We start from the raw sequence: 22,671 nt of genomic DNA, 5'->3' as shown, positions 1-22,671 counted from the left end.
GGTGGAGGACCAAATCCATGATGAACTGTCATCTCCACATTAAATGCCCACAACTAACGTTCTGGCCACATTAATGAGGAAATGACCCCTGAGCAGTGCAACCTTGGTTGCTGCAACCCGCATAAAGGATGGGAAGGCGGCTGATGGGACAAGCACTCAAGTAGTGACCTGCTTAAGCAACAGATGTAGGGCTAAGATCTACTGAAAGGTGATATATAATGTAAGAAAGCCCTCTTGAAGAGGGGATAGAAAAAAAGAAGAAAAAACTAGAAGTGTGGAACACTGCAACAACTTGTAACAACAGAATAGCTTTTGTAACCAATCATTAAAGAAATAGTAAGAACCTCAAGCTCCCATGAGTAGTGCCGAGGAACATCATTGTATGTTTGAATCCATGTCCATGCTATTCCATCCATATTCAGTCATGCATAGCAACTGTATCCCTCACTAGGGCCTAGTTCTTGAACCCGCTTTCCACAAATTCATTGTATTGGGCTAGCTGAGCTTAAGTCCACTTACTCAACAGTAGAAGTGCTCAAACCCAGTCCCTACAATTGGCGTCGTTTGTGGGAAGAACTCGTGTGCTAGTAAGGGCAACGACTAAGCATGGCAGGATCAGGCCCTCATCAAGCAAGCTCCCGTCAGCCCGAACCGATCAAATCCCAGCATCGGGGTAACTTCGCCAATCCTGAGCGCGATCAAAATAAAGAGAACAGAAGGTTTCGAGAGGGAAGTGTGCACACCAATCAAACCAACAGAAGCTACTGACGTGCAAACAGTCATGTTCCCAAAGACAAAACAACAATCGGGCCACCCAGCCAAAGGAGGATAGGAGCCGCATGACCCAGGGGCAGCACGATGAGCAGGTCATGTAGCAAGAGATAGATGACCTAAAGGGGAGGCTACGCCGTGCGCAACAAAGGCAACCCTGACCTAGCCCTGACCTGCCCTCTGACGATGAAAGCGACAATGACTATAGGCAAAGGTCGAGAATTCCTCCAAGCGAGACCTTCTCTCCTAATGAAGAGCACTACCGAGAGCGTAAACGTAAGAGCCCATCTCCTAGGGGCTTAGGATACGATGCCATGAGCAGGGCGCTGGACCAGCTATCCAAGTCGCCTTTCACATGCCACATTGAGGGGGCTACCCTTCTGTTAGGATTAGTGCCCTTAAATCCTATTGTATGATGCTATGTATGATATTAAGTGTGACATTGTGTATGACATTATGTATGACTTAATATTGTGTTTAATAAAGTTTTTTTATTATTATATGAAATAATGGTAACATGAATATTCGGACATTATCATTTAGTCCATGAGATGCATAGTATGTGATTTATGTAAAAAGTCACAGAAGATATAAATCACAAGTTCCTTGTAAACTCAGAATTATAGTTCGTAGTCGGTGATGAAATTGGGCATTGCATCTACGAAGACTATAACATATCAACCACAATGATTTGTCTTAATCATGGAAGTGAAGACTTCTGGTTGATGTGTTAATATGTTTTAAGAGTTAAGACATATTGAACTGGACCGCTGTGAGATTTATTATTTTCCTAATGACTGTCATATGAATAATAAATCTCACGACTTGTATTTGCATGAACTCTTAATCCTAAGAGAATAATGGACCTGATCATGAGGTGTAGGTTGTTTTGATATATCAGGAGTGACATCTATAGTAATGGTCAAAACCTCAATATATTGGGCAACCACATTTCATGTTGATGGAACATGTATTCTCAAGATGGAATTCATAGTCTCTTAACAGAGATATAAAGTATTCCCTTGAGATAAGTTTAATGAGTTTGTTATTCAGAGAGTTAGGCCTAACCACTTTAGTAAGACTAAAGTATATATTTATGGAATTGGATTTCATAAATATATAATGAATAACATTAAAAGATTAAACCAGGTACTCAAGAATTAAGATGTAGTAATTTACAAAGTGGCAGTCTACATTAATAACTTTGTATTACTACGAATATTTTATGAAGGAGTTGCATGTATAATAAAGTCTTGGGATATAATTTATAGATAAGGCCTAGAGTGCAACTATATTTATATAGTGGTATTAAATATAGTTAATGGTAACTTTGGACTTGTCAAGAGTTGACAGAAAAGCCCAAAGCCCATTGGAGCTAGTGTTTTATTGGTCCCTTTTGGTGCCACTCCAAGCCACACACTTAAGCCCAATTGGAAAGGCCCAAAAGGCCAGCCCAATTAGATAATTGGTTAGATAAAAAGGGAAAAACGTATATAATTTTTTGTGTAAGAAAAACATCATGAAAGGTGGTGTGTATGAGAGTGTAAGTCACTCTTTTGATTATCCCTTTGTAACCAATTGAGAGTCCACACTCCTTGGGCGTTAGTGGAATTGGAGTGAAGATTAAAAGTATTCCTAAGTGCTTCAATCTTCAGTTTTGAAATTCACCGCTTCTGGGTACGCTCTCTTGTTCTCAAATTCTGAAATTTGCTTAACGCATGTTATCAATTTCAAACGATGTAGATCCGTTAATTTTCCACTGTGTTTTCACACTTATCTCCATCAAATGATATCAGAGCGGTCATCAATTTTGAATTGTATAACATGTTTTGTGAATTTTGGAATTAGAATTTATAGTTTCATGTTGTTTGAAGATTATGCATTTAATTTTCTGCATGGATGATGAAACTATGATTTGATAAAAACTGATATTGATGTTATGATGTTGTTTAAATTTGAATTTAAGTATGTTAAATTGATCTTTAACACTTTAGCATCAATGAATTTCAGTTTTGATATCATTCTCTGACCATCATGTTCGTATGAAAGTTGTTTGTTCAAGAAAACATGAAGAAAACTGCCTTAGAAAATTTTTGAAAATTCCAATTTCGCGATTTTCGATTGATCGGAAATCACTTTCGATCGATCAAGTGAGATAGTGATCAAACTTTTCAAATAGATTGATTTTCGATTACTGGTCGATCGATCGAATCTGTTTTTCGATTGATCGAAAGTCAATCGAGTATCAATCGAACAAGTCAGAAGGTCAAGTTCGAATTTTTTAATTTTTTCGATCAATCGAAGGGCACATTCGATCGATCGAAAGAAATAAAATCAGAAACTTTTCTTAGTATTTTCACATGTAAAAGTACTAAGACTATGTATAATTAGATTATGCATGTTTTATAATTAAAAACCTTTTCTTTAAAACATCTAGTGGGAGAGAGATACAAGGGTTGCATCTCACGGCCTCCATTGTCGGTTTAAAGTAGTATGATTAAGCACCTCGCCTTGGAGTATATGCCTTGCTCCCTTCGGAGGGTGTTTGATTCATGGTACTACAGGTTAATTCTTAAAGATAGATGAAATGTGTTTTAACATTGAGAACGACCACGCTTCCGTGGAGTTACTTGGTTATTCACATTGATTCTAGGCAATGGTGTCTACTATGTCATTATTACTTAGAGGCTGAAGCGAAAATGACAAATTATTTTTGTTTGGTAAGAGTTACCATGATAGCATTAATAATGAGAATGTTTCTCGCCTAATTATAGTGATTGGTATGACCTCGCTTCTGAGGAATATTAATTGCGGGATTGGGTTGTCGTTGCATATATTATATTATGGTTTTATTAAGGTTCCATACTATATGTTTATATGCTAAGTAGATAATGTCCAATTTATTGATTATATTCATGTTTATTGTTTTCAGATTTAGAACATGGCATCATTTAGCCCACTTGTTACTATTCTTAATCAAAACAAACTGACTGGATCCAACTATGTTGACTGAAAAAGAAATTTGGACATAGTTCTTACTACTGAAGAGCATAAGTATGCTCTTACTAAACCATGTCCTAGCTTTCCTTCATTAGATGCTCCTCTTGAGGAAAAACAACGATATGATCGTTGGCAGAAATCTAATGAAATGGCCAAGTGTTACATTCTAGCATCTATCTCAAATGTTCTACAACATCAAATGTAGGATGTAGAACTAGCTTCAGACATCATGCTAAGTCTGAAGGAGATGTTTGGTGAGCAAGGCCGTTCTTCAAGGCAAGAGACCATGAGGCAAATTTATAATACCAAAATGGCTGAAGGTACTTCAGTGAGGGAGCATTGTCTTACAATGATCTCTAATCTGAATACATTGGAAGTTTTAGGTGCCGATATTGATGGAGAATCCCAAGTGGATATGATACTCCAGTCGCTACCAGAATCATTCAAGGAATTCAAATTTAACTATAATATGAACAAAAAGATTTATACCTTGTATGAATTAATGAATGAATTGGTAGCAACAGAAGGAATTCTTGGTACTTCCAATGTTGAAGCCAATGTTGGTGAAGCTTCTACTTCTCAACCTAAGTCGAAAGGCAAAGGTAAGAAGAAGAAGAAGGACTTCACTAAGCAAGAGGGTAAACAAATTGCCTTAGGGGTTGCTGATAAAGGAAAGAAGATCAAACGAAAATGTTTCCATTGTGGTGAGAAAGGACATTAGAAGCGAAATTGTCTAATATTCAAGGCTGCCAAGAATAAAGGTATGATTAATACATTCCTTCTTGAAATATATTTGGTACAGAATCCCACGGATTCCTGGTGTGTGGATTCAGGTTATACTAATCATATCTGCAATTCCTTGCAGCGGTTTCAGGAGACCAGAAAGCTTAAAGAAGGGGAGTTGTTTCTTACTTTGGCTTATGGGAGCAAGATTCCAGTTGTAGCTGTTGGAGTGTTTAATTTATGTTTTAAGTCAAGAGTTTTAGTACTGGAATACTGTTTGTATGTACCTAATGTTCGTAGGAATTTAATTTCTCCTACTTACTTAGGTAAACATGGATATTGTGTTATCCTAAAAAACAATATTGTAATAAAGAAGGATAAAGTGTTTATCTGTTCTGGCAATATTATGGATGGTCTTTTTATTTTAACTCCTGATAAGCATGAATTATATAATTCTGAATTAGATAATAACTCTCACGTAAAATCATTAAAGAGAAAGTTTCCTTCTACTAGTGATGCATATCTTTGGCACTTGCGTTTGGGACATATTAATTCAAATAGGATTCAAAGACTGATCAAAGATGGACTCTTAGAGCCCATGGACATTGATGAATTTCCAGTTTGTGAATCTTGTTTAGAAGGTAAAATGACCAAACAACCTTTTAATGCAAAAGGTAGAAGAGCTCAAGATTTGCTAGAGCTAGTGCATTCTGATGCATGTGGTCCTATGTCAATCCAAGTAAAAGGATGTTATAAGTATTTCATCACTTTTACCGATGATTACTCAAGATATGATTATGTGTACCTAATGAGATGGAAGTCCAAAGCCTTTGAAAAGTTCAAAGAGTTTAGGGCTGAAATAGAGAATCAATTGGGTAAAAGCATAAAAGCTATTCGATCTGATCGGGGTGGTTAATACCTTCTTGGGGTTTTCAAGGATTACTTAACTCAAAATGGGATTGTATCCCAATTGGCTGCACCTAGAACTCCCCAACAGAATGGTGTAGCAGAAAGAAGGAATAGAACTCTTTTAGAAATGGTTAGGTCCATGATGAGTTACTTAACTTTACCGATTTCTTTTTGGGGTTATGCCTTAAATATAGCAATACATCTTTTGAATTTAGTCCCAACAAAATCTGTTCCCAAAACACCCATAGAATTGTGGAGTGGGCATAAGCCTAGTATGAAATATCTCCACATTTGGGGTTGTCCTGCACATGTGTTAAAAGGGAAGCCTAATAAATTGGAACCAAAATCAGGAGTGTGTTTGCTTGTAGGTTATCCAAAAAAAACTAGGGGTTATTTATTCTATAGTCGTAAAGATAACAAAGTTTTTGTTAGTACAAATGCTAAATTCTTGGAAAATGACTATATGAATAATTTTACTCCTAGAAGTAGAGTTGTGTTGGCTGAAATGAATGAACCTATAAATGAACAACCAATGGATGAAACTAGGGGTAATGTGGCTGTATTAGATACACCACAAGATACTACTCATGACATGTCTAGTACACAGGTGCCTCGTCGTAGTGGGAGAATTGTTCGACCTCCTATAAGATTCATAGGTTTAGAAGAAACTTATGAAGCTATTTCAAAAGAGGCTGAATCGGATCCCTACACCTATAAAAAGGCAATGAATGATATAGATGCACATCATTAGGTTCAAGCTATGAAATCTGAATTAGATTCCATGTAATTCAATCAAGTTTGGGATCTTGTAGAGGCGCCTAACGGCATTAAACTTGTTGGTTGCAAATGGGTTTACAAGAGAAAGAGAGGGATAGATAGAAAGGTTGAAACCTTTAAAGTAAGGCTAATGATGAAAGGGTATACACAAAAAGAAGGTATTGATTATGATGAAACCTTTTCTCCAGTAGCAATGCTTAAATCTATCAGAATTCTCTTATCTATTGTTGCTCATTATGATTATGAAATTTGGCAAATGAATGTCAAGACTTCTTTTCTCAATGGCAATCTTGAAGAGAAAATCTATATGATGCAACCGAAAGGTTTCATAGCAAAGAACCAAGAGCATATGGTATGCAAGTTGAAAAGGTCCATTTATGGACTTAAGAAAGCATTTAGGTCATGGAACATCAGATTTGATCAAGCAATCAATTCATTTGGTTTTGAGCAAAATCTTGATGAACCATGTGTGTACAAAAGACATTACAATAAAGTAGTAATGTTCCTAGTGCTTTATGTTGATGATATTCTACTCATTGGAAATGATGTAGGGGTAATGTCATCAGTAAAGGTTTGGTTGTCAAGCCAATTTGAAATGAAGGACTTGGGTGAGGCTAACTTTATTCTAGGGATCAAGCTTTGGCGAGATTGCAAGAATAAGATGTTAGGCTTATCACAAACTGGATATATAAATAAGGTTCTAGAAGGGTTTAGCATGCAAAACTCCAAGAAATGATTACTTCCTTTCAGACATGGAATTCCTCTGTCTGATGACCAAAGGCCTAAGACTCAAGAGGAAGAAAATATGATGAGACAAGTTTCTTATGCTTCAACAGTGGGAAATCTCATGTATGCCATGCTTTGTACTAGACCAAATATCTGTTATTCGGTTGGCATGGTCAGTCGATATCAATCAAATCTAGGACCAAAACATTGGCAAGCTGTAAAGCATATTCTCAAGTATCTACGGAGAACAAGAGATTATATGCTTGTTTACTGAAGTGAGGATTTGATACCTATTGGCTATACAGATTCAGATTTTCAATCTGATCTAGATTTCAAAAAATCCACATCAGGATGTGTTTTCACCTTGGGAGGTGGAGCGATAAGTTGGCGGAGTATTAAGCAATCTTGTATTGCAGACTCTACCATGGAAGCAGAATATGTTGCTGCTTGTAAGGCAGCAAAGGAAGCTGTATGGCTCAAGAAATTCCTTTCTGACCTTGGTGTAATGACAATGGAGCAAGTTCCAATCACATTGTTTTGTGAAAAGAGTAGAGCAATTGCACAATCTAAAGATCTAAGGAATCATAAGAAAGGAAAGCATATTGAGAGGAAGTACCATATCATTCGAGATATTGTTGGTCATGGAGATGTGGTGGTAGCAAAGATTGAAAGTGCAAATAATCTAACAGATCCATTTTCTAAAGCCTTGTCTCAAAGGACTTTCGAGTCACATTTGGGGAGAATGGGAGTTAGATTAGTGCACAATAGTCTTTAGGGCAAGTGGGAGATTGTTAGGATTAGTGTCCTTAAATCCTATTGTATGATGCTATGTATGATATTAAGTGTGACATTGTGTATGACATTATATATGACTTAATATTGTGTTTAATAAAGTTGTTTTATTATTATCTGAAATAATAGTAACATGAATATTCGGATATTATCATTTAGTCCATGAGATGCATAGTATGTGATTTATGTAAAAAGTCACAGAAGATATAAATCACAAGTTCTTTGTAAACTCAGAATTATAATTCATAGTTGGTGACGAAATTGGGCATTTCATCTGCGAAGACTATAACATATCAACCACGATGATTTGCCTTAATCATGGAAGTAGAGACTTCTGGTTGATGTGTTAATATGTTTTAAGAGTTAAGACATATTGAACTGGACCACTGTGAGATTTATTATTTTCCTAATGACTGTCATATGAATAATAAATCTCACGACCTGTATTTGCATGAACTCTTAATCCTGAGAGAATAATGGACCTGATCATGAGGTGTAGGTTGCTTTGATATATCAGGAGTGAGATCTATGGTAATGGTCAAAACCTCAATATGTTGGGCAGCCACATTTCGTGTTGATGGAACATGTATTCTCAAGATGGAATTCATAGTCTCTTAAGAGAGATATAAAGTATTCCCTTGAGATAAGTTTAATGAGTTTGTTATTCAAAGAGTTAGGCCTAACCACTTTAGTAAGATTAAAGTATATATTTATGGAATTGGATTTCATAAATATATAATGAATAACTTTAAAGGATTAAACGGGATACTCAAGAATTAAGATGTAGTAATTTACAAAGTGGCAGTCTACATTAATGACTTTGTATTACTACGAATATTTTATGAAGGAGTTGCATGTATAATAAAGTCTTGGGATATAATTTATAGATAAAGCCTAGAGTGCAACTATATTTATATAGTGGTATTGAATATAGTTAATGGTAATTTTGGACTTGTTAAGAGTTAACAGAAAAGCCCAAAGCCCATTGGAGCTAGTGTCTTATTGGTCCCTTTTGGTCCCACTCCAAGCCACACACTTAAGCCCAATTGGAAAGGCCCAAAAGGCCAGCCCAATTAGATAATTGGTTAGATAAAAAGGGAAAAATGTACAGAATATTCTGTGTGAGAAAAACATCTTTGAAAGGTGGTGTGTATGAGAGTGTAAGTCACTCTTTTGATTATCCCTTTGTAACCAATTGAGAGTCCACACTTCTTGGGCGTTAGTGGAATTGGAGTGAAGATTAAAAGTGTTCCTAAGTGCTTCAATCTTCGGTTTTGAAATTCACCGCTTCAAGGTACGCTCTTTTGTTCTCAAATTCTGAAATTTACTTAACGCATGGTATCAATTTCGAACGATGTAAATCCAGCTTGAAGATGAATTCCATAGATTCGTATAGACAACTAACCCAGGCTTTTGGCTCCCGCTTCATCACGAATAGCGTGGCCCCACAGCCCTTGAGCATGCTACTATCCCTGTCCATGCATGATGGGGAGACTTTAAAGACCTATTCAAGCCGGTATTGGGAGATGTACAATGAACTGGAGGGCAATTTTGATGACGTGGCCATCAGTACCTTCAAAAATGGCCTCTCGATTGGGCACAGCCTAAGGAAGTCTCTGACCGAAAAGCCTGCCACTAGTATGCACCAACTGATAGATCGGATCGACAAGTACAAACTAGTGGACGAAGACCAGCTGCAGGGTGGCAGAAAGGAAAAGGCTACTCCTCAGGAGAAGAGGGATTTCAGGCCGGACCGATACAATAACACCTGCCTAAGAAGGGACTTTGTAGGGCAATCTGGAACAACCAACACGCAGGCGGTCCATGCCGTATTTCAAGAGCCTATACACAGGGTGTTGGCGAAAATCGAGAGCGAGCCATATTTTAGGTGGCCGAATAAGATGGTGGGGGAATCCACGAAGTGCAACCAGAACCTTTACTGCCAGTACCACAGGGACCATGGACATACCACAGAGAACTGTAAGAATCTCTGAAGCTATCTGGACCAACTGGTTTGAGAAGGAAAGCTGAAGCACCTCCTGCATCGCCCCAATGACCATCCAGGCTAGACCGATCAGGAGCCGAGGAGAGATAGCGCCCTAAGAGCACCCGTAGAGACTATTAATGTAATCTTAGCAGCACCCGGAAGAACAGGCACGCCCCCTACCTGAGTGTTGTCCGTAGCCCAGATGCTAGCCGAGAAGTCTCAGCCAGAACAGAAGAGGGCTAGAAGGAATTTTCACCTAACCTTGAGCTTTTCAAAGGAAGACAAGATCGAGACCACCCAGCCCCATGATGATGCTCTGGTGATCACTCTCAGAATCGGGGACTACGATGTGAGGAGGGTGATGGTCGATAATGGCAGTGCAGCCGAGGTCATGTACCCAGACCTATACAAGGGGCTAGGGTTGAAACCGGAGGACTTGACGCCCTATAGCTCTCCCTTTTTGAGCTTCGACGGGAAGCTTGTTATCCCAAGGGGCATGATCAGACTACCCATCCAAACCAGCCGAGAGGTGGTGGAGGTGAAATTTATAGTGGTAGACACCTACTCCCCCTATACAGCCATCGTAGGAAGGCCCTAGCTCCACACCTTGGGGGCTATTGCCTCCTTCTTGTACCAGAAGGTGAAATTCCCGTCAGGGGATCAAGTTCTTGAAATCAATGGTTGCTAATCCACGGCAAGGCAGTGCGTGGTAGCTGCCATATCACATCGGCTGGATGCACGACCCTCGGCTGCTATCAAAGAGAGCTTATAGCAATCACAGATCCCCGCAGCGCTTCCTGATGCAGCTGCCGAGGAAGCAAAATGTGAGAACCTGGTGGAAGTGGTGATTGGTGATGACCCAAAGAAGTTCTTTCGGGTCGGGGCTCGGCTTCCTCCTGGGGGGAAGGAGGAGCTAATTGAGTTTCTCAAGAGTAATAGCGACGTGTTTGCATAGGATGCCTGTAATGCCCCAAGGGTTGACCCATCCTGCATCTGTCACCATCTCAACGTCAACCCATCCATAATTCCCAAGAAACAGCCACCCCGACGCCCATAAGAGAGCACGTTGATGCGATTAGAGAGAATGTGAATAAGCTTAAGCATGCAGGGGCTATCAAAGAGGTTTTTTACCTCGAGTGGTTGGCCAACACTATGGTGGTCAAGAAGAAAAGCAGAAAGTGGAGGGTCTGTGTGGACTTCACTGACCTGAATAGGGCATGTCCAAAAGACCCGTTCCCCATACCTCGAATGGATCAGCTAGTGGATGCAACTGCGGGTCATCCTCAGATGAGCTTCCTAGACGCCTTTCAAGGCTATCATCAAATACCACTAGCCATGGAGGATCAGGAGAAGACAACCTTTGTGACGCCCATCGGGAACTACCATTACAAAGTAATGCCGTTCGGGCTGAAGAACGCAGGGTCCACCTATCAGAGGATGATGACGAGGATGTTCGAGCCAATGTTGGGCAAAAGCATCGAAGTCTACGTTGATGATATGGTGGTAAAAAGTAAAGCGGTGTCCGAGCATTTAGGAGACCTCAAATGCACATTTGATGTCTTGAGGAAGCATAAGCTGCGCCTAAACGCTTCCAAATGCTCATTTGGCATGGGATCTGGCAAGTTTTTAGGGCACCTCATTACCCACAGAGGAATCTAGGTCGATCTTGACCAAATCAAAGCCATTCATAATCTAAAACCTCCACAGACCCCCAAAGATGTCCAAAAGCTTACTGGGATGATCGCGGCCCTGAATCGATTCATCTCCAGGTCGGCTGACAGGTGCAGGCCCTTCTATCTCCTGATCAACAAGTGTAAGGGATTTGAATGGTCCGAGGATTGTGTTGCGGCCTTCCAACAACTCAAAGAATACCTATCCCGTCCACCTATCATGTCCAACCCTGAGGCCGACGAGGCCTTATACGCATACATTGCTGTGGCACTTTACGCTGTGAGCCTGGTATTGATTCGGGACAACAACGACGTTCAAAAACCAGTCTATTACATTAGCAAGTCATTACATGAAGCTGAGGTCAGATACCTACCCTTGGAGAAAGTCATATTAGCTATGGTCCATGCGACATGAAAGCTCTCCCATTATTTCCAGGCTTACACAGTGGTTATCCTAACCCAACTACCCTTGACGTTCGTACTTCGGACTGCTGATTACACAGGAAGGATCGCCAAGTGGAACACAATTCTGGGGGCTTTTGACGTCAAATACATGCCTCAGACCTCCATAAAAGGCCAGGTCCTGGCTGATTTGGTGGTCGAATTCGCTGAACCACCAGTAAAGACGACAGCCGAGAAGAGAAGCATGGGCGAAAAATCAGTTGGGGTAGTCTCCATCACGGGGTCACCATGTTGGAAGGTATACATTGATGGCGCGGCAAATCAGAGGGGGTCTGGAGTGAGGCTAGTCTTAGTATCCCCTGAAGAACATGTCATAGAAAAATCCCTGAAGCTCGGGTTCTCGGCCACAAACAATGAAGCTGAGTATAAAGCATTGTTACAAGGGATGGTCATGGTGCAAAAGATGGGGTGAAAGTCAGTGGAGATGTTCTCGGATTCGAGATTGGTGGTAGGCCAAGTAAGGGGATAGTTGGAGGCCAGAGATTCGAGAATACAAGGGTACCTGAGCCAGGTTAAGCGCTTGCAGTCAGAATTTGATCTTTTCAGCTTGTCTCATATCCCCAGGAGTGGAAACACCCATGCCGATTCATTGGCCACACTCGCCACTTCCTCAGCAGGGGATCTGCCTCGAATCATACTTGTGGACCATCTGGAAAGAGCGAGTAAGGTGGCAAAGGGCACGGTCCGCATTCATCAAGTTGAGGTGGGCCCCAGCTGGATGGGTCCCATAGTGAGATTCCTCAAAGATGATGTGCTGCCCAAGGAGAAGTCTGAGGATGAAAAGATACGAAAGAATGCTTCGCGGTTCTGGTTATTCGAGGACCACAAGTTGTATAGGCGCTCCTACTCTGGACCATACCTACTGTGTATTCACCTCAAGGTATCAGAGTTACTGCTCAAAGAGCTGCACGAGGGGATCTATGGGAGCCACATAGGAGGAAGATCCTTGTCTCACCGAGCCATCATACAAGGATATTAGTGGCCAGGGATGCAGAAGGAGGCCCTAGAATATGTCAAGAAGTGTGACTAATGCCAAAGGTTCGCCCCAAATATTCATTAGCCTGGGGGAGTCCTCAACTCTTTATCCAGCCCATGGCCATTCGCACAATGGGGCTTGGATACTGTAGGCCCTTTCCCCAAAGCACCAAGGAATAAAAGGTATATGTTGGTTGCCACGGACTACTTCACCAAATGGGTCGAAGCCAAGCCATTGGCCAACATCAAGGATATGGATGCTAAGAAATTCCTTTAGAGAAACATTGTCACGTGATTCGGGGTCCCTCATACCCTCGTTTCAAATAACGGACTCCAATTTGATAGCAAGGCCTTTAGAAGACACTGTTGTGAACTTGGGATCACAAATAGGTACTCAACTCCAGCTTACCCTCAGGGAAATGGGCAGGCCGAGGCTGTCAACAAGGTTATCGTCAATGGGCTTAAGAAAAGACTAGATGACACCAAGGGAAGGTGGGTAGAAGAGTTATCCCACGTTCTTTAGACATACTGGACTATGCCACGGCAGTTAACAGGGGAGACAGCTTTTGCCATGACTTACGGGGCCGAGGCTGTTATCCCTCTGGAAGTAAACTTCTCAACACTAAGGATGAGCTCTTTCACTCCAGGTAGTAATGACGAACTACTGGGGAGGAGCCAGAATCTAGTCAATGAGCAAAAGGAGGGGGCAATAATCCAGCTGGCTTATTACCACCAGAAGCTCAAACAAGGATATGATGCCAATGTGAAGCTAAGACCACTAACACCGGAGGACCTAGTGTTGAGAAAAGTTGTGGGGGCGACCAAGAATCCTTCCTGGGGAAAGCTGGGGCCTAACTGGAAGGGACCATATCGAATTACCTCAGTAGCAGGGATAGGCGCATACTACTTAGAAGACCTAGATGAAAAACCTGTACCTCGCCCGTGGAATGTAAACAACCTGAGAAGGTATTATTATTAATGAAAGCGCCCCCTTTTGATTCGAATTTTATGTCTATTATGATTGTGTACCCTGTACCTGGGCGGCCATCTGAGTACTAGACTGAACCAAGGTCTCGCATGGTCTTCGGACTCAAGCCTATAGGGAGACTAACCACTTCAAGAAAAACCTGAGTACTAGACTGAACCAAGGTCTCGCATGGTCCTCGGACTCAAGCCTATAGGGAAACTAACCACTTCAAGAAAAACCTGAGTACTAGACTGAACCAAGGTCTTGCATAGTCCCCGAACTTAAACCTATGGGGAAACTAGTTACTTACAGGAGAATCTAAGTGTTAGACAGATCCAAGGCCTTGTATGGTCCTCAGACTCAAACCTATTGGGAAACTAGCTACTCAGAGAAAAACCTAAAGGTTCGACAGCACCAGGGTCTTGAATGGCCCTCGGACTCAGGTCCTTAGAGGGACTGACTACGTTCAGCAAAGAAATAAAAAAACACAAGCCCATGAGCATCACTTAAAGCATTCTGAGGCACATTGAACCTAACCCCTTAGCATAGTCAACAACTAATGGCTTTCCTAAGCATTTTTTACTGTTTATGGTAACTAATTCATGTGATGTAGAACCAATATTATGGTGTTATTCCCTCGGTACTCAATCTGGCAAAAATTGGACGTGGTGGTAAGGTGGTTCAGTTATCGTCCAAGGTCTAAGTAGGAACTATCACTATGGGCTTTACATTTTTCGGTTACCAATTCAGAATGAAAAACATGCTGAGCTCCTAGGATTGTGAAGCTAATAATTAAAGCCCAAGCTATATAAGCGACAAAACTCATCACAGTAACAGTAAACACCAAGTAAAAAAAAAAAAGGGATTCATGCATTCAACTTGAAGTGTAGCATTACAGCGCTTACAAAGAACAAAGGAACAAAAACGACAAAAAAACAAAAAAACAAAAAAAAAAAAAAAAAAAAACAGGAGAGGAAACTAACTAACTAAAACTAAACATAAGGTAGGAGCTAGCTAAGACGGCTTGTTTCTTCAATTAGGGCTTCACTTCCCCTTGGAGGCTGCCCAGAGGTATCCTCGGGGTCCTCGGAGCTTTGATCTAGGGGAACAGTCTGCAAAGGCACCACCTTGAGAGCTGTCTCCATGGCTGGAGGGGCAACTTTAAGGAGGTCCCCCTCAGCAAGAAGAACCTGGGAGTCAGCATGAGGGACTTGAGGACCAACAAGGGGCTTCACCACATCCCCAAGCGCTTCCAGGTTACCAGTTTCTCCTTCCTCTGGCACCCCCGATGCTCAGGCTCCTCGGCGGGACTACCAGTTGAAGTGGGATCCTTGGCAGCATCGACTTGGTCCCCGTTGCCACTTTGGGGGCGATGTTGGCTTCAGAGGTGGCAGAAACAGCCTCTCGAATAGCAGGAGGGTAGTAAACCCTCTCAGCCCTCCTAAGCTCAGACGAGGCCTCAACGTCAGCTTGGTTAAGGGCCTCATTCCAAGTCTCAGAGCAGTAGCGTCTGCACACCTCAGGGACTTGAGCCTTGAAGGCAGCCTCAGTCTTGGCCATTCCCTCAGCAAAAGCCTCTTCCTCCGCCCGCTCTTTGGAGGCAGAGGCAGTAGGAGCTAAGGGTGTTGCCGAGCACGTCAGGAATGAGGCCTTGCGGGCCAAAGCAGAGGCCTCTGCTTTGGCCCGCAAGGCCTCATTCCTGTCGTGCTCGGCAACACCCTTAGCTCCTACTGCCTCTGCCAACTTCTGCCTTAGGTTAGTGATGTGTTCCTTGGCAATGCTCAGTTGGCCCTCAGCGTTTAGAAGGCGCTTTGTCTGGTCGGCGGCCTATTTTTGAGCACCAACTAGGCCCCACACTACACTATCTCTCTCCTTCATCACCTCCTTTAGACTCTCCCTGACCTTCTTGAGATCAGCCTCGGAGTTCTTAAGGGTCCACGTGGCCTCCAAGTGCTTGTCTCGTTCCTGACCCACGGCCTTGCTCTGTTTATTGGCCTTCTCCTCCAGCCTGTAAGTTGCCTAGACAGCCTGCAAATCGAAGCAAAACGGATGATAAGTTGGGAATTAAGGAATAAGAATCAATGAAGTTTCAAGTGTCAGATGTCTTACCATGCCTAAGTACCTCTTCAGGCTGAGGACGACCTCATGACTCCTCAGGTCCTCCAATTGGGCCATATAGGCAGGGAGTAGCAGGGACCTCTCCAGCGTATTAGCCACATATGCACCTTCACCCCCTCTGAAGTCCCTAAGAGAGGCGTTATCCATCAAAGGCTTCCCATGGAACATTGGAGCAAGGAGCCAAGCCTAGGCCTCAGACTACATAGCCATCTCTCTTCTTTGGCTCTAGTGCCCAGTTTTTTGCTGCTTAAGGGGCCGCCAAGCCTCATCCTCCTTCTGGGGAGAACAAGTCTAGTCAACTCCCATGGGCCATTTGCCCTTAGGGTCCTTCTTTTGCTGGGGATTAGAAGGCTCGAGCCTTAATGGTAAACTCGGCTGAGGTAAAGGAGGCGGAAGCTTGGACTGGGAAAAGGATGACCTGGTCTGAACAGGTTGAGACTTGGGTAGCGGATGAGGAAGCTTGGATTGGGACTTCTTGGCTTGTCCCTCCCCGACTAACCCTCAAGCAGATCGAGTAGGCTGGTCTGGGGTTGCCTCTTAAAGCCCATCTCGGCCTGGGGAGAATTCCTTGCAGAAAGGTGGTCTTCCTCGATCAGATTAGGATCGCCCAAGTCACCGGAGGGATCCTCGACCAGGTGGACTGGGTCAAAATTGCCAAATTCGTCCTCAGACGGACCTAAATTAGCAACTTCTTCCTCCTCTCCTAGTTCTTCTTCCTTGGCCTCCTCAGCTTGGGCAGAGGTAGAAGGAGCCACCAACGAAATACCTTTCGAAGCAAAAGACCCTTTAGAGAATGAAAACCCCTACTCCGTTACAATTATGTTGCAAAGCCAAGGATCTTTGGCTCTAATCACGTGCTTCGGAGCCGGGAATGACTTCTGGAGCAGCAAATACCCAAGGATCTTGTGGGTGGCCCTAACCTAGTTGTCGGCCTCGTTCACAAAGATCTCCACCCTAAGGACAGTTTCCAAGTCCTCCTTATTAACCAAGTTAAAATGACGCTCAAAGGCGTGTGGATCTGCAGAAAAGAAAACATGTTCCTGTCAACAACCAAACAAAGCAGGCATACAACCCAAAAGACTAGACCCCCTCCTACTCAAGATACCACACCTAGCGTCCCCTTCTCTGTTGGACAGTGAAGGCCATCGTGCCACTCCCCAGACACGATGAGATAGTCTTTGTTCAACCCCTTGCTGGACTCAAGAAGACACTAGATAAGCTAGACCCTATTGTCCCTCGTCTTCATGTAATAAGACTTGCCTTTCAGCTTCTGGAGCTTGTAGCACCAGTTTACATCATGATGGGTTAGCCTTAACCCCATCTTCTCATTCAAGGCGTCCACACAACCCAGGATTCTGAACACGTTGGTGGCGTACTAAGTGGGGGCCAACCTAAAGTACCTAAGGTAGCCCCTCGTTATTGGCCCCATGGGGATCCTCATGCCGCCTTCAAGGAAGGCGATTATGGGAATCACGACCTCACCCTCCTTCCTCCGAATGTGCCATTCCCCTTCCTCACAGTACCTCAAGCCCACATTACTAGGTATCCTATAATCGGCGACGAATTTCTCCATCGCCTCCTCAGACTCAACCAACTTCTTAAATCTACCCATCCCTAACAACGGCTGAAAGACTCAAGAAAGGACTCAGAGAGGAAACTTGAGCTAGAAAGAGAGAAGAAGACTTATAGAAATGAGGAAAAGCTCCCCAGACAGGCTTTTTGTGCTGGAAAAGGCGTAAGTGCAGTTGGAGATTTGACTGAATTCAATGTATGTGCGCAAGAGCTCTTGAGTGCCAAAGTAAGAAGGCCAACCGGACCAAACGGGTATTTATACCCCCAATTAAAGGTAACTGTGCAGGTTTCCCCGCTCATAAAGATGGGAAAAGCCCAGCCGTTGGATTGGCATCATGCCGTTGAACGTGGGGAGCACAGAGCTGCCAGAATTTAATAAGGGCGCACTCCATATACCCAAGTGCCAAGAACGTGCCTTGGACAAGCAAAAAGACTCTGGCACTGACGGAGGATAAGATGTAACAAGCCATCACACCGGTCCGAGGATGTCAAAATCCTCCTCTCCGCCCGAGGACCCAGACAGTAGGATTTTGAAGGGTTATAGTAGGGTCAGGGAACCTGGAAACCCCTGACCCATTTTGTATCAAACCCAAGGCCCATGCCAAGGAGGAGAAAACGCCTGAGGACGATGTGTGAAAGCCCAAATTGCCCAGAAGCCTTACCGAGGACAACCCTGTCCTCGGCCAACCGAGACCATTGAAGTAGGAAGTAACGGGCCACCTAAAGCAGCCTTCCAGGGCATCTAAAGAGAAGGAGCAAGTACAACGTGCCAACTGAGGAAGCATGGTGGAGGAGCAAGTCCATGATAAACTGTCACCTCCACATTAAATGCCCACAACTAACGTTCTGGCCACATTAATAAGGAAATGACCCCTGAGCAGTGCAGCCATGGTTGCCACAGCCCGCAGAAAGGATAGGAAACTCGCTGATGGGACAAGCACTCAAGTAATGACCTGCTTGAGCAACAGATGTAGGGCTAAGATGTTGGGATTTATGCTCTAAAATCCAATTGGTTTGCATGTCATAAATAATTAACTTGTTTAGTTATTAGAAACTATCTATAAATGAACTAATGGGATATTATCTTAGTCCATGAGATGCATAGTATGTGATTTATGTGAAAAGTCACAAAAGATGTAAATCACAAGTTCTTTGTAAACTCAGAATTTTAGTTCGTAGTCGGTGATGAAATTGGGCATTTCATCTACGAAGACTATAACATATCAACTAAGATGATTTGTCTTGATCATGGAAGTGGAGACTTCTAGTTGATATGTTGATATGTTTTAAGAGTTAAGACATATTGAACTGGACTGCTGTGAGATTTATTATTCTCTTAACAACTGTCGAATGAATAATAAATCTTACGACTTCTATTTACATCAACTCTAAATCCTGAGAGAATAATGGACCTGATCATGAGATGTCGGTTGCTTTGATATACCAGGAGTGAGATCTATGTTACGGTCAAAACCTCAGTATGTTGGGCTGCCGCATTTAATGTTGATGGAACATATATTCTCAAGATGGAATTCATAATCTCTTAACGGAGATATAAAATATTCCGTTGAGATAAGTTTAATGGGTTTAGTTATTCAGAATGTTGGGCCCAACCACTTTAGTAAGGAGTTACTAAAGTATATATTTATGGAATTGGATTTCATAAATATATGATGAATAATATAAAAGGATTAAACTAAGTACTCAAGGATTAAGATGTAGTAATCTTCAAAGTGACAGTCTATATTTATGACTTTGTATTACTACGAATATTTTTATGAAGGGGTTGTATGTATAATAAAGTCTTGGGATATAATTTATTAATAAGGCCTAGAGTGCAATTATATTCTTATAGTGGTGTTGAATTTAATTAATGGTAACTTTGGGCTTGTCAAGAGTTGACTGAAAAGCCCAAGGCCCATTGGAGCTAGAGTCTTATTTGTTCCCTTTGGTCCCATCTCAAGCCACAAGCTAAAGCCCAATTGAGTAGGCCTAAAAGGCTAACCCAATTAGATAATCAGTCACTCTTTAATAAGAGTTATTAAATAAAGAAACAACTATGAGAATAGTTTAACGTACGTATGATGAAAAGAAAAGAAATCAGTTTTTCTCCACAAGGAGAGGAAGAAGGATTTTTCTTTGAGAGTCTATGTACAAAAGACTAATTGAGAGACCACACATCTTGGGCACCATGTGGAATTGAGATGAAGATTGAAGGTATTCTCAAGTGTTGTTTTGAAATTCACTGCATCAAGGTACGCATCTTGTTCTTTATTTTAGAATTCATGGTTACATGTTATCTTGCAATGATTGAAGTAAATCCGTCTTTTGTTGCTTCCACTGCGTGTTTTTTATGAGATACAAAACTAGATTTGCCAACAAATGGTATCAGAGCGGTCTTCAATATCATGCTTGTATAACATGTGATTGAGTTTTAGAATTAAAGAAAAATCGCTTTCTTGGTGTTCTAGTTTTCTGCAGTAAAGCTTCTGCATAATTTTGTTTTAGATTTATTGTGCAATTAAGCCCTGCATGAATTGATTAATATATGCCATGTTTTTGTATATGAGATATGCATGTTGGTTTGTATTATCGATGATCCATGATTATGCATCAAGTTATGATATTGTTTTCATTGAATCTGTATCTTATATATATGGGTCTGACACGATTCATAAAAGGAATGGTAGTTTCAATAGTTGAGGCTATGGCTTAAGGTTTAAAAATATGAAACTGGTTTAACTGTCATGTGCGTAAGTTTCTTTATTGCATCGCATGGATGTTTTGCACTGAAGGATTCATCCTATTGTTGTTTGCCTTACATTATAAATATTTATTTTATGATCAAACAGTAAGTTAATGCTAGAATTATGAAATTTATTCCTAATGAGATTAGGATTGTGTTTTCAATATTTCTTGCATTATTAGGGTTCTTGATAATGATCTTGAAAACCTTAATGTTTGATCTGTAAATCTTCGTTGATAAAATCAAAAAGTGTTTTTGATGGAAGAATCAATGAAGATATCAAAAATGGTTACTTGAAAAACTGAAAACACGAGCTTTTTGCGGGTAAGCTTCTCGCGAGGCTACTCGCGAAAAATGCCACTGAAGCACAAAAAATTTTCGCGGTTAAGCTTTACTCATGAGAAACTCGTAAGACAATAGCGAAAGTTTCTATCTGAATTTTGTGTTTTCACTATTTTTTCTTACACCTTTTTCTCGGGAAGAGCTTAGTCGTGAGATTCTCGCAAAAATGCATTTGAAGGGAATTTTGAATTTTTTCTAAATTTTTTCAAATGTGTAAGGTGTAAGGAAATGTGTGATGTGATTACACATGGTTCTAACTAAAAGACCTAATGAGATCAAAGATGTTAGTTAAATAGAACTCTTAATCTTAAATTGTTTTATGATTAAAAGTCCTTAATTTATTTTAATTAGAGATTTTTAATGAGATTAAAATTCTAATTAAAAGTTATATAGTTTCTAATGAGATTAGAATTCTTTATCTAGTAAATTAAGGATAGAGTTCTCTATAACTAATTTTTGATTCATTAGTGTTTAAGGAATCCTAAATAGTTTAGGACTTCCATTTTAGTTAGTGATTCTAATAAGATTAGAGTCTTAATCAAGTGCAAGGTTATTAGTTGTGATGGGATCACAATTATTGAAAGAAAACTCCAAACAATGAGTGGAAGTAATGAAATAACCCTTTTGTTAAATTTATTGTAATGTGAATAGATACCTTGTCTTGACTTCGAGTCTTGCATTCTATGCGGAGGGTATTTATTTCACGGATTACAAGGTTAAACTTCTTTGTGATTGCACGAATTTTCATTACGCTATTATGACATGACTTAGTTACATCACATTGAATTTAAACAATTAAACACATTTAATGTGTAGGGTTAAAATTGTGGTTAGATCACAATGATTTCAAGACAATCCACTTGTTTAAAATTTCTAGTGGGAGAGAGATACAAGGGTTGGATCTCACGGCCTCCATTGTCGGTTCATAGTGGTGTGGGGTAAACATCTCGTCTTGGCCTCGAGCCTTGCGTTCCATGCGGAGGATGTTTATTTCATGGTACTACAAGATTGAATTTCCTTGTTTATAGTGGTTTGATCAAACACCTTATCTTAGCTTCGAGCTTTGCATTCCATGCGGAGGGTGTTTTTATCATGGTACTACAAAATAAGCCTGTTAAAGGGATGAAATGTGGCTACACATGATTCTCGACAATGGTGTACACTAGACTAAGTTTGATAGTATCCTTTATGCTGAGTTCTTGCTATTATTACTTAAAGGCCAAAGGAAGAGCGGCAAATTATTTTTGTTTGATAAGAGTTACCATGATAACATTAAAAATGAGAATAATTCTCGCCTAATCATAGTGATTAGTATTCACTCTATGCTGAGGAATATTAATTGCGGGATTAGGTTGTCGTTGCACCTAGTATAGTATGTTTTTTGGGTTCCATATTATATGGTTATAGATGCAAAATGATAATGTCTTGGTAATTATGTTTATAGTCTCAAAATAAAGTTGTCATAAATTTTGTCCTCTAGCTACTATTTTAGTTGAATCACATTAACTAAGAAATAATTTTGGACGTGGTGCTTAAAGGAGCTGAAGTACATATTTATGTTTTGATTCAGCATTGTCATAAATTCCAATACGTTATACATTTATGGAAAATAGCTTATGATGTGATCATAGTTTCCATTGAAATGCTAATATATTCATTGGCTTCTATCTCAATTGTGCTATAGCATGAGATGCAAGAGTTAGTACTAGACTTAGACTTTATATTAAGTCTAAATGAGATGTTTGGTATGAATCATATTGAGTGCTAAGAAAAGCTTAAGGAGTTCCAATTCTATATCATTTAATGAAAATGTTTGATTTTTAAAATGAATTGGAATTCTTGGATGTTGAGATTAAATGTTAATCTCATTTGGATATGATCCACAAGTCCTTGTTAGAATCATTTGATCAATTCAGCTTGTTTTGAAAATAAATTCTTTTTATATTATTTGAATTAATGAGTGAGTTCTATGCAACGGAAGACATCCTAAAAGCTAAGGCTAGAATCAATATGATTTAATTCAAATTCTTAGCCTAAATCGAAAGGTAAGGGTGGTAAGAAAAGGAATTATAATACCAAACAGTTGGACAAGCTAGTTGCTCTAATAGTTGCCGAAAGGAAATTAGACTTAAAA

At 40.8% G+C, this 22,671-nt stretch overlaps 2 protein-coding genes across 2 annotated transcripts; both read left to right on the top strand.

Annotated features, from left to right (window-relative positions):
• Window positions 1-9,071: 9,071 nt before the first annotated feature.
• LOC112032147 (uncharacterized) lies at window positions 9,072-9,692 on the top strand. The gene has a single exon (XM_024064908.1). The coding sequence runs from the start codon at window positions 9,072-9,074 to the stop codon at window positions 9,690-9,692; it is 621 nt and encodes a 206-aa protein (XP_023920676.1).
• A 195-nt stretch (window positions 9,693-9,887) lies between these two features.
• Window positions 9,888-10,283, top strand: LOC112032138 (uncharacterized). The gene has a single exon (XM_024064900.1). It carries the CDS (start codon window positions 9,888-9,890, stop codon window positions 10,281-10,283), a length of 396 nt encoding a protein of 131 aa, XP_023920668.1.
• Window positions 10,284-22,671: the final 12,388 nt, after the last annotated feature.

This window comes from Quercus suber, unplaced genomic scaffold (genome assembly GCF_002906115.3).
Source record: "Quercus suber isolate HL8 unplaced genomic scaffold, Cork oak 2.0 scaffold_575, whole genome shotgun sequence".
In the NCBI taxonomy this organism is placed as follows: Eukaryota; Viridiplantae; Streptophyta; class Magnoliopsida; order Fagales; family Fagaceae; genus Quercus; species Quercus suber.
Note: the sequence above shows the minus strand (reverse complement) of the source record. Positions and strands in the feature narration are given on the sequence as shown.